Here is a 12,871-nt window from a genome sequence, read left to right as displayed (position 1 = left end):
TGCAATGACTGCATTATCCTGCAATGACTGCATTATCCTGCAATGACTGCATTATCCCAGATCAGAATAGTAGGGAGATTATTTTTCAATTGGTGAAAAAGATGGAGAACGGAAATGGGTGTGGTACCATGATATTGCAGTCTGAATTTCCACTTGACATAAATATTGTGTCCTAAATATTTATTGTCCCATAATAATTCATAATAGAAAATCTACACCCAATAGGACAATAACTTTTAAAAAGATGTTTAGGACAAAATGTTTGTCACATAATATTTTTGTGTATAATATTTTGGCATACAACCACTGGCAGTATTGTTGTCCAGTCCCACCAGCGAAGGAATCACAAGCACTCGGAGCTTGTTCTTGAGTCACAGGTTGGCCGCACTATGCGTTCCAGCTCTGGAACATATAAAGCTTGTGAGGTAAGAGACTCCCCAGTAGAGCGGGTTTACATAGATTAAAGGCACCATCCAGAGGCTAATTCCTGTTTGATTAGATCAATATTTGTAGCTCATGTTTATGAATTCATATCCTAAACATAACAAGGTATTCCACCACCACTAAAAGGCATTAGATTCTGTTTTTTTAGGCAGAAAGAACAAAGAGATAAAGAAAATAATTATTTTCTTTATATATGACCCTCACCCTCTCTATAGTGGCATGCTTCATCATCGGGTCCACCCCAGCCCCTAAAAGCCAGGTTGGGTACTTTAAAGATAAAAATAACTCACTTTGATCAAAGGTATCCCTCTATGTGCAATCACGATGGGTATAGGTTAAAAAAGTTTTAGAGGGATCATTAGGATATTATGGTCCTAAGACCCTCACTTAGCCGTCAACATGTTTCAGCCCCTATCTATGGCCTACAAGGTCCCAGGCTTTCATCAGGACGTGTATGGGATGTTTGTCCCGGTGTCAACACACTGTCACTGTCAGAAAACACATGCAAACACAGTCAATCGCATGAGAAGAGTATATAAATTTGAATTACTCCTAGGTTGGGCAGGGCCGTGGTACCCGATTTCGGGTTACCACTCAGCCTCTCAGGAGTGCGGGGAAGTGTGCCCCTGTAGTTACACAGTCATCAAGGGTAGCATGCCTCTAAGCCACATCAGATTCGTGATTGTTATGGATGTAGGCTCATAAAATGATTAGCTGATCAAATCCCGAGATTTTGCAAGGGTGTTGTGAAGGACGTCCAATCTGCTGTTGTGTTAAACAATATCTGCGGGCGCTGAGCTTGGAACGTGAAATATGCACTTTAAGGCCTCCAGCCACCTGTCCTGTTGCCAGGAAGCCTTTCAGAGTAACCTCATCCATACGGCTGCTGAGAGACACAGTTTACACAATGGATGATGGGTGCATGGTTCCCATTCTTTTCTGTCAAATAATAATAGAAACGCTGTCACTATTCCCAGTTGCCACCTCGAATGGGCACATCCGAAGACTTGGATGTTGGGGAGTCAGGTTCCAGGCCAGGTACCCTGATCACGGTTGCCTCTCAGCCAGGAGGCCGGATTGGGAACGCAAACCGGCCCTAGGAAATTGAGTCGGATCGGCCGCTGGGAGGAGGGTGGGTGCGTGTGGAAAACACTGCAACACTGCAGCTGCTTTTGTTACAGGGGGCCGATATTGGAGCAATGCTGCAATTACAGCTTCCGGTAATAAAATCGGCTCCCCAGGGGTACAAAAACAGCCTCCACCCTGGCGGCCCACCGGGGAAACGTCCGGTGCCCGCTACGGCAAGTTCAGCCCTGCCTTCAGAGCAAGAAAGAACTGACTTTCCTTGACATGAAAATTTCATGCAGCCTTTAACCTACTCAGAGGTTAAGAGCGAAGAAATGGAGCAGGCACCAGAATTTGTCAGTTCGACCAAAAGTGTACCTTCTTCCAACGGTGTGGCTGCAGGACCTTTGCCAGCCAACCTGTGAAATCCATGTGGGGTAGACTGTAATCCCTCCTCTACCCCTATTATCACTTCATTACTGAATCTGTGGATCATCGTGTGAGCATCCCTTTTTTAACTGGGGTGCAGAGGGCATCCAGAACCCTGACCGAAGAAGCTGGAACATCTTATGCCAAGGTCTTGGCATTCAAACCCGGTGAGTCGGTGGGGTGACAACACACTTGTCAACGTGTTTGCGCTCCCCCTGCTCTGATTTTATCTCCTGCATCACCCACTGGCGTAACGAAAGTTGAGGGGGCCCCCCTTCAATGTACATGAAAGGGCCTCCACTCCGTATTTAATATGGAGCTCTCAGGCCTGAGTACGGTGCTGAGGGGGCCCCTGCAGCTCTGGGGCCCCGCCACACCGCGGGGGCTGCGGTGGCCTGTGTTACGCCCCTGGCATCACCACCTCTCGAGTGGTCCCTCTCCACCCAATCTGACCCACCTCATGCCCTGTCTTAGCCACACGTCTCTTCGCATTCTCCCTGGTACTCAGTGCAAAGACTGCGATCACGCGGCTGGTGGGAGAGGGGAGCGATGTCACCAGCCTTGTACTAATGCTGCTGCCCCTACTCTCTTCTCCTTAACCTTGGTCCCAGAATCACCCCAAGCTTGGCAGTTGCTTGAGTAACACTCTCCGGTGCCGGTTTCGATGATTAGTTACTTCATTTTGACGCTCCTTCTGTGCTGTATTAGTGGTCTGTGCTACATTGGGTCCAAGTGCTGCAGTTATGAAGATCAAACACACACAGCATCAGGCCTCTCCTGCCACCATCTTGGAAGCAGGGCCAGACTGGGAACGCAAACCGTCCCTGGCAATTGAGTAGGACCATCCGCGGGGGTGAGGGGGGTGGGGGGGTTGGTAGGGGGTGTGTGTAGAAAACACTGCAGCTGCTTTTGTTACAGAGGGCCGATAAAACCGGCCCCTGGTAACTAAAACGGACCCCACCCTGGCAGCCCACTGGGGAAACATCCGGTGCCCACTATGGCCAGTCCGGCCCTGCATGAAAGCCCCATGTACACAGAGGAGACAATGACGCAACATATCTCTGCGTTTTGGGCTCAGTGCTTTGGGGTGGGGAGGTCAATCCTCAGAGGGCTCAGCTTGAACAGTTACTGCGTCCTAAAACTGTTGTGCCGCCCAGAAATTGAAGGTGCTGCACAGCAAACAGCACCTATGACCGTCCCGGTGTGTGGATGTCCTTATCCCTGCTAAAAACATATATATGCATTGTTTATTAGTCTCTTTCCTTCATCATATTCCCACTCTCTGTCAGAAATGGCGGAAACAAATTCAGATTATGAAAAGACAGCCTAGTTCTTGCCCAAAGAACTAGGGGCCAGATATACAATTTACTAGCTGCAAAATGCTGGTCACAATTTGCGACAAGTATTTTTGAGACCAGTAAAGAATTTTAAGAATCAGCCTTTTGTAATAATAGGTTGGTTTTTAAAATTCCCAATTGCAGTTGGTTCGCAAAAAAATAGAATTGTAGTGGATTGCAGTTTGATCTATCTCATGAACATTAGTGAGGTAGCTCACGAATTGCGACTCACTATGATTGGAGGCCATCACAGGGACGGTGGCTGGCTGCGGCCAGCAGACCATCATATATGTGATTGCTTTTAAATAAAGCACGTTTTTTAAAAGAAGCCCATTGTCCTTATTAAAAACTGGCCTATATTATAAATATATATATTTTCTTTTTTTTTAAATGTTGTTTAAACAATGCAGTGAACCCTTGGACAACTGTCTGCTTGAGGTGTCAGTAAAATGTCAATCAATGTTTTTCCTACTCGATTTTGGTTGGAAAACATTGATACATATAATACTTATTTAGAATTTGGAAGAAATCCACGCATTCAACTCTCCCCTTCTAGATAACAAATCTTTATCCATTTGTAATCCCATTTTAGGAGTCTGAATTTTTTTTCTGACTCCTAACATGAAATTAAAACATAGAAAAAAAGCATTTTAAGGGTCGCAAACGCCAAATTGGAGCATTTGCGACTGTTATAATGCTTAGTACATCTGGCTCTGGATTATGGTGACAGTGAAGATGGTGACTCTTGAGAGAAATGTATGGAAGGGCAGCTGTTTGCGACCAAGAGAATGCATGCTGTCTGCAAGTCTGCGAGCTTTACTATACAATAGGATGTGGGTTTAGGTGTATAATGTAGAGGTGTTTCCTTTACAGATTAAAGAGCGAAGTGGAGAAGCGGAGGCATAGCAAGGGAAGATACTCATGGCCGATTTAGGTCACACGGGCAAATAGCCTTTTTACAAGTGTAAAACCTCTTTTTCAATTCGCAAAAGCTGTTTTCTTAAACTCCTAGAAGATTCACTCACTCAAAGATTTTCTGTGAGTTATTTACTTAAGAGTGTGAGTGAGGGGTTGATGGATGGAAATGCTCTGGATGTTTATGGATGGTGATGACAAAAATGTGAGTGTCCTCAAGCATTTTCTTTTTACCTATTCCACCTCTTAGAAAGAATCAGAGATTTAGTTCTCTCTACAATAAATGTAAATGTGCTTTCCTGTGAGAATGGAGCTCCTCCCAAATTAGTAGGTGTTTAGGGAAAGGCATTTTGCATTGGGGAACAATATTGTCTGTGTGGAAGAAAATAAATACAAAAGGTTTGCAAGTGCATTTGCACTACCTTAGTCACCTTTGCATATGCCTATATAAATATGTATATTCACGCATGCTGAAAAGGAATTCACAAACAGACTTTAGGACTATTTGGGGTTTCTAGGGGCACTATTGGGAACTTTTGTGGATTCCTAAAGTCGGAGATGCATACCCATGTGAAGTAGTAAATCCGTGAGCGCAGATTTCTCTATTATTTTAAGAACCCAATCGACACTGAGATCCTGTGTGTTGTATGTGTTGCCATGCACAAAAGGATGTTGTGCAAAAACTCTGAAATCCCCAGTGTGCAGGAAGTAGCAGGCCTTTTTAGGGGTGCTTGAAAGGAACCAGAGGTATGATAACCTCTGATTAAGACAATGCTACTGAAAATACAGTGGTTGAAGAGGATAAGGATACATGGTTAAATCTATAAAGTTGTACCTCTGTTATACATGGATTTGGTAAAGCCAAAAGGGGCACATGCATAAATATTGTGGTGTGTCAATGTGGGTTCCAAAAGATATACTCCCTTTTTAGGTCTCGCCTAGCGACGCAGTGCATGCGCTGCTCGCCTTGGCGAGATCTATTGTCGTCGGTTCTTCTTGCGAAGGGAGTCAGGAGAGGTGCATGCGTACGGACAGGAGATGTGCATGCGTACGGGTCATGTGTACGCGTGCACATCTCCTGTCCCTCCCTGACTCCTGCTCCGCACGGCCATCTATTTTGCTCTCAGCGTTTCTGGCATTCTGTGAGGCACAACGCGCGCATGTGGCTTTCGCAAGCCTATGCACGGCTTAGCCGGTGCTTTCCGTTTCCTGCACACTAATCCTAGAAGTAACGACCACACTGATCCTAGAAGTAATGACCACTAGCTAGTCAGATAGAGCAATGGCATCTTACAAGGGTGCGCGCTTCCCGCGGGCTTTCTGTTTCCTGCACACTGATCCTAGAAGTAACAACCACACTGATCCTAGAAGTAACGACCACTAGCTAGTCAGAAACAGCAATGGGCGTCTTACAAGGTTGCACGCTTCCCGCGGCCAGAGAAAGCTCACCTCCCACTCCCGGGCATCCTCGCTGCTGCGCGGGTCTCCTCTGGCCTGGCACAGGTCACCGACAGGCGGCGGCTCGCACGCACTACCCCTTCACTGTGCCGCAGCTGTAGGAGGGATTGGAGAAGAGAGATGCTGGGTCTCACCCTGGGTGACACTCGCTCTTCGTATGTTAAAGGCCGCCTGGGTGTCTCCGAATGGCCTCTAGTCTTCCTAAACGATGACATTAAAGAACCATTTCTATAGCTACCAGGATTTCCGTTTGAGTATGTGTTACATTTCCATGTTTTGTTGTGGTTATGTGACTTTGAATGCATTTTTTGTAACAGAAGAAGTGACCCTTTTTAAACGATTAGAACAAAACGGCTATTGCCAGGAAATAAAGTAAATATCAGACGTTAGCTTTTTTTGTGTAATATAATGTATTAGAAGCAATTTTAAACAGATCACTTTGGAAAGTGATAGTGATAAAGCCAGGACTGATGGTATCGTCAGTCCCCCAAGACTTGCAAGCTTGCCACTTCCACATAACCCCACTACACATTCGCACTAACAGTCACACCAGCATACATACACACAGTATTTCAACAAGCATTTGCAATGCAATAGGTCTTGATTTTGTGAGAGTTAAAGCTATTAGCATTGTAAATGACAATGCCTTTTATTTATGTTTTAAAAACCAAAACATAAATAAAATGCATTGTAATTTACAATGCCAATAGCTCAAACTCGCATAAATGCGAGACCTATTGCATTGCAAATGCTTGTTAAGTTCCTGTCACTATCTGTTCCAGTCTGGATCTAGCTATAGGAGCATCTACCTGATCCGCAGAACTACAAAGTCATTTTATGCATAGCACTGTCAGGGGGCTGCATCTCTATGCATGGTAATACCTATTCCAGTACAGTCTATAACTAGATTTAGCAGTGTCTTCTGCTCCCACTGGGCTCAAATCTCTTCCAAGCGACAAGTGTATCTAGCTGTTGCACAGGTCTGTGTGCTCGCTACCCAAAGCATTATATACTTTTGTATGGTTCCATGGTGCTGTGGTCTTTATTTATTTATTTATTTATTGAAGCACAACAATGTATGTGGGCTCCGTAAAGCAAAACGGTTGGCCTGGCCATAGCAGTATCTGTAGGTTTCACAGGTCTATAATCTGTATCTGGGTCTAATGAGGCTCTAAGACCAACCCACCAGCAGCAGGTCCCCAGATAATGCAGCTTGATTCACCATAGTATATAAACACGGATGTCACTGGTCATAGCAGTTTCCACAGGGTTCCATGGTGTTATCATCGCTACAGCCGTAGCGGTATCACGGTTCCACGATGCTATCATTTTAATTTAGCCATGACAATAAGAGAATGTCCCCATGACATTAAGTTGTAGGCCGCCTATATCTGTCTGTTCCCTGAGGATAAGATCTTCAGCCAATCCTGCCAGGTCGTTATTTTTAGATATGGGTATTAGATTTTAATTAAATATATATAATATACATACTTACAACGGATTTCAGTCAGCTCTCATCATCCAGTTTTAGATCAGTCTGTTGTTCACATTTTGTGTTCCGCCCAGCACAGCATACAGCAGGGGTCACAGGGTCAACTCACCTCAGCCTTTGGCCTAGCTCTCTTTGAGTGACGCGATCTGTTCTCGCTCGTGCGCACTTATACATATAAAGTTGTCCACTTGAGCAGTTTTACGACATATAAATATTGGCAAAGCTAAATGTTGGCCGCCAATTCCGCACCTATTGGCTTTGACAATCATTGTTATTAATAGGAGAGAAGGGGGACAAACATAGGAAGGGCAGATACATTGGTTGCATAGCACTAATCTTTAGAAATGCTTGAAGCGCCACTGTAGAAAGGTTAATCTGTAGTCGTTAATTGATTCTTAGATGTACTTGGTAAGGTGATAAAAATGCAATGGAAAAGGCGAGAGAAACAAAGGAGTGGAAACCAGGTGCAAGGGAACTGGAATCTGTAAGTGGTGCTCTTCTGCTGACACAAGCAGCTTTGAGTGGGAGGAATGTGGCCATGTCCAGTGGGCGCGATGAATGTAGACTGCGGTGAGTAGGAGGAATGTTTGTACACTGCTGTGGAGAGGAGAAAGTGGACGCCCGCTTCTTTGAGGGGGTGACTGAACTCTGCTGTGAGCAGGGTGCCAGCAAACTCCTCTGAGAAGGAGGGAGGTTGGCGCACTGCTGGGGGTTGAGGGAATGCTCACACCTGAGCGTAGGATGACCACAGACCTCAGTAGGAGGACTGTACATTGCTTTGAGTAGGAGTGGTGTGTAGACAGTGCAGTTAGCAGGATGGAGGTACATTGTTGTGAGGAGGAACTGTAGTACACTGCTGTGGGGAGGAGGAGGGTGCAGGGCTGTGAGTAGGAGTGGTGTGTAGACAGTGCAGTTAGCAGGATGGGGTACATTGTTGTGAGGAGGAACTGTAGTACACTGCTGTGGGGAGGAGGAGGGTGCAGGGCTGTGAGTATGAGCAGGAGCAATGGTTGTACTCTGAAGCTGAAAGAATCTATAACACGTTGAGTAGAAGGAATGTGTGCACACTGTGAGGTGAGTGAGATGAATGTACACTGTTGTGAGGGGGAAGGAAGTCTGCTAACTACTCTGAGTAGGATGAATGCACACTCCTTTGAGTAGAAAAAGTGTGTGCACAGTCCTTTACGTAGGACAAATAAACATGTGTGAACATTACAAATGTTTGTACATGACTGTGAGTAAGATGCATACACCCTGATGGGCGGATAAGGAATGTGTACATGCTTCAGTGAGGAGGGTGAATGTAGATGGCTTTCAGAAGGAGAAATGTGTGCACACTGTGGTGAGTGAGATGAATGTACACGGTTTTCAGAGGGAGATATGTTTGCACACTGTGGTGGACATGATGAATGTGCTCTGCCATGAGTGAAATGGGAGGAGCCTGCTACTGCTAGGTGGAATGTTTGCACATTATTGTGACTCGGCTCAAGGTAGACAGGTTTGAGGGAGTGGAATGACTGATACAGATTCAGCCTGAAAGCACATGGCTATGAGCAGGGTCCGCCCGTCGATGGACACCATCACAATGAGCATGCATGGTGGTGTTTCTTGGTGAGGGAAGTCTGGATGTGAGCTTACGCAGAGTACGTACATCAGCTGCCTTCTTCTCTGCCACCTCCAGCTTCTCCTGGGCATCCTTCAGAGCCTCCGAATACTTGTCCAGCTCATCCTCCGTCCCCTTCAACTTCTTCTGCATAGACGCCAACTCATCCTCCAGCTGCAAACACAAGTGACAGAGAAGAGGGTGAAGATGGGGGCAGCAAATAACATGGAAAGATGACCAGCAGCAAAATACTACAGGCAGGAATAGATTCCACCTGGAAAACAGCGGAGAAAATAAGGAAGCCCCTCAATCAAAGTGCCCAACAGGAAATGAGGATATTGTATGTGCAAAGCACCAGAGGATAGGGGTGACTTCTAAACACTAAAGTAGTCCTAGGAAAGATAGGGGAGACTTCTAACCACTAAAGTAGTCCTAGGAAATATAGGGGTGACTTCTAAACACTAAAGTAGTCCTAGGAAAGATAGGGGTGACTTCTAACCACTAAAGTAGTCCTAGGAAAGAGGATGGCACATTAAAATATCAGAAGGAAGGATTACAGCGTACCAGAGAAATGCTCAAAGGAAAGTAAGACTTTCCTCCAGCAAATACAGAGTGGACAAAAAAACCTCTTACCAGAAAAAAACTGCAAATAGAAAGAATGCAGCTCAACTAGAAGAAAAATACAGTTGAAACTGGGTATATACTTTAAGAAAAAAAACAGACGAAAGAGAGGCAGTGGAAGGGCGACATACCACTGCAGAACAATCAGAGGGATAAAAGACATCTCACCAGCAGTTTGCCAGATGAATGAAAGGCTTACAACAACAACATAGAGACAGTAGAAGAGCCACACCAATAGCAAAATGCAAAGATGAGGGGAGGTCCTCTCACCTGAAAAACACTAAGATCAGAGAGGGCATCCGACCAGCAAAATACCGAAGAAAGGAAGAAACACTAATATCAATTCAAAGAGAAAAGGAGCACATTCCATCAGCAATATTCCAGAGGATGGAAGGACATACCACCTGAAAAGTACTTTGTGCATATGTCACCAGCATAATACAATAGGAAATGAGAACATCCCAGCAGGACAATACCAGGTCAAATAAGCACATGGTACTAGCAAAATAGCATAGGTGGAGTTTGAAGGACATCACATCAAGAAAACGTAGGACAGTGAGAACATCCAACCAGTAAATTACCTGAGGAAAAAGATAACAACAACAGTTAACCATCAAAAAACAGAGACACAACAGAGTGGTTTGTTGTGGAAAGCCCCTAGCAAAATACCAGAGTGCAGGAGGACATCTCACCAGCAAATTCCACAGGTAAGGAAGACCCTCCACCATGAAAAGACAAAAGAGAAAGGAGAACACCTAACAAGCAATACACCGCGAGGAAACAAAGACAAAGTACTCTGCTAATACAATCACCCTACTAACAATATACCAATGGGAAAGGAGGCCAGTCCACTAGTAAAAGACAGAGTAAAAAGGAGACCACCTCACTAACAAAATACCAAAGAAAAATAGACATGGCACTAGCAAGATATACAGAATGAATAGGACATCTGACAAAACAGAAAGTGGTAAGAAGATGATTCTTACAACAAAATATACAAAGCAACAGGATGTGCGTTAGGATATCAACAACAAAAATATCGTCCACAGAAAAAACAGGAGGTATTTATTCCACCTGTAAAATATCAGAAAATGTCGAACAAGCTACCACCAAATATCTAAAGGAACTTAGGATAGTATTCAATCATGCCATTTGTAAAGCACCTACTATCCATAGGTCTTGTGCTGCAGGTCTATCTCAAACAAAACAGAGCAATTGAAGGAGAAAACCTCACCGACAAAATACCAAAGCAAAAGAGGTTATACTATCAGCAAATTATCAGAAGGCCAAAGAATTTCAAATAGCAAAATACCAGGATAAAGGAACACCCCCCTTCTGCAAAATACCAGAGAAAAGGGGGAACCCCACCAGTTTAATAGAAAAAGAAAAGGACGCCTCCCAACAGCAAGATACACAGGCAAAAAAGAGCAACACTACAGTAAATAAAAGAGAGGTGAATGAAAACATCCAACCAGCAAAAAAAAACCAAAGAAAAATGAAAATCCAAGCGGCAAAAATCTGAAGGTGAAAAACATACGGTGGCAGAAAACCATCAGAGCAAGAAATATGTCACTTTGAAAATTCCTGACAATTTAGAATCATCCCTTCAATAAAATAACATGACATAAATTAAGGGCCTCTCAGTAGAAAGTAAAGTTAAGATGGTCTGGGCTACATGATCTGCTCACCGATAGTACCTATTTGGGGCGTGGGGGGTTCCAATAGCTCGCACTTCATGACCTTCTCTCCGATGGAACCCCGGTGGGGTCCTGGGGTATATAGTTCAAGAACTGGTCTCTGATAAGGCCTTTCTAAGGTTCCTATCTGGGAGTGGGAGAGGTCTGAAGACATGTACTCCATTATCTGTTCTCTGATAGGACCCAGGCGGTGCTCACAGGGCCACAACACCTGATGGCCAGCTCTCGGGTGACACCCTTGCAATGTTTCGTACTCCGCCCTGTCTGTCGGCTCCTCCGTCTCCGATCTCTGAGGTGCCACCTGACAGATGGGCTCACTGAGGTGTGACTCTGTATAATCTATGTTACCTTTCCAATCCATTCGGTGTCTCAAGCTTGGTTTGTATGTTCTTAGAGATAGCCCTGCTGTAAAGTGTTGCTTTTTTCACATTGAGGGTTACCTGTGGTGTCTGGTGTCGCGTTATACGCTCTGGTGGATTGCTCACCTGCCTAAAGCTTGGGAGGTTAGTTCCATCATCAGTTCTGAAAAATTGTGCTACGGTCTTAGTTTTAATCTGTGAGCGATGGCTCTGTTATCCCGAGCCAGGATTTTATGTTATGATGAAGATCTCATCTGTCCAAGGTGCATGCTTTATGATGTTTTGAATTGAGGGGTAACTCAGCTTTGATAACCCCGAATTTCCTATTCAAGCAGTAACTCTGTTATCTGAGGCCTTCATTTTATGTTCTGAGGTGCATCTCCGCTGATGTTCAGATGTATAGCTGCAATGGCCCAATATCCGGTGTGTAGATTTTGAGGTACTGCTACCACTCCTTGGGCTAAGGCTGGAGTAAATGTGGGAGAATTAGTGCTGCTGGTTTGTGCAAATGTTGCACAACCTGATGTACATCTACGCTGTTTATCATCTGTGTTGAATACTCCGACTGATAGCTTGGCTGTCTTTCATTCTTTTGTACTTTCTGAGGGATGACTCTGTCCGCTAAGATTTGAGCTTCATGTTGTGGGTAAAAGGATGGCTTTGCTGTTCAAGGTGCCCTCCCCAAGGCCTAGGCTGTACATTGTGAAAGATGAATGGTGTCTAATGCCCTCTGGGAAGCACACCCCATCAAGGTCAGCGCGGCCTTCCACGCCTTACCACAGGGTGCCGCCAAGGCACGCGCGCAGCTCTAATAAGAGGATTTGCTCTGATCCATCAGGTTTCCCAACAAGCCCACGAAATGAAATCCCACATTAGGGTAATTAGACTCAGCTGTCTGTGCAAGAGGGATCCAGAGGGCGAGGGCACGTACCCTTAACCCTTCCTTCTCTCCTCGTTGCTCACACTACCTGCCTTCCGTTTGGCATTGCGTCTTCCTCTCGTGCCCTTGTATCTCTTGCCCCTTCATGCCATGCACCCTTTTAGGCTTTCCTCGTCCCTTCTCACCTCGAGCCCTGCCCCCGCTGACCTTTCTTCATCTCTTGCACACTCTGTCGTTCCTCTCTGTGTCCTTTCCACAAGTCACTCCTTGCCCGTTTGGGCCCCGTCTCTCTCCATTCATTCCTCACCTCACCTTTCCTCTCCCCCGCTTGTTCTTTGACATTCTCCGTCACTCCTGACCTAGTCTCCGGCCCTTTCTCCCCCCCTCCCGTCCCTTCATCACTTGACATCTTGTCCCCTCAGTCCCTGCCACTCTCCCTCCCTTCCTTACCTGACATCTTTGCCCCTCTGTCCCTTTCCGTCCTGGCCTCACCTCTTTTCTTCTCGGTCCCGACTTCAGTACTCTGTTTGCCCCTCGAGTCCTGCCCCTCTCCGCCCCTCCTTCACCTCAG

The 12,871-nt window shown here is 45.4% G+C and overlaps 1 protein-coding gene across 5 annotated transcripts in view; it reads right to left on the bottom strand.

Annotated features, from left to right (window-relative positions):
* The window catches only part of TPM3 (tropomyosin 3), an 88,690-nt gene that overhangs the window by 74,408 nt on the left and 1,411 nt on the right, over positions 1-12,871 (bottom strand). For all 5 annotated transcript variants that reach the window (XM_085638350.1, XM_085638351.1, XM_085638349.1 and 2 more), the window contains exon 2: positions 8,792-8,917. In XM_085638350.1, coding sequence (XP_085494476.1) covers positions 8,792-8,917 — 126 coding nt within the window. The remainder of the gene's footprint in view (positions 1-8,791; positions 8,918-12,871) is intronic.

The sequence above is a fragment of the Triturus cristatus genome, chromosome 12, assembly GCF_964204655.1.
Source record: "Triturus cristatus chromosome 12, aTriCri1.1, whole genome shotgun sequence".
Lineage (NCBI taxonomy): Eukaryota > Metazoa > Chordata > Amphibia > Caudata > Salamandridae > Triturus > Triturus cristatus.
The sequence above is the reverse complement of the archived record's forward strand: the minus strand, read 5'-3'. Positions and strand labels throughout refer to the sequence as shown.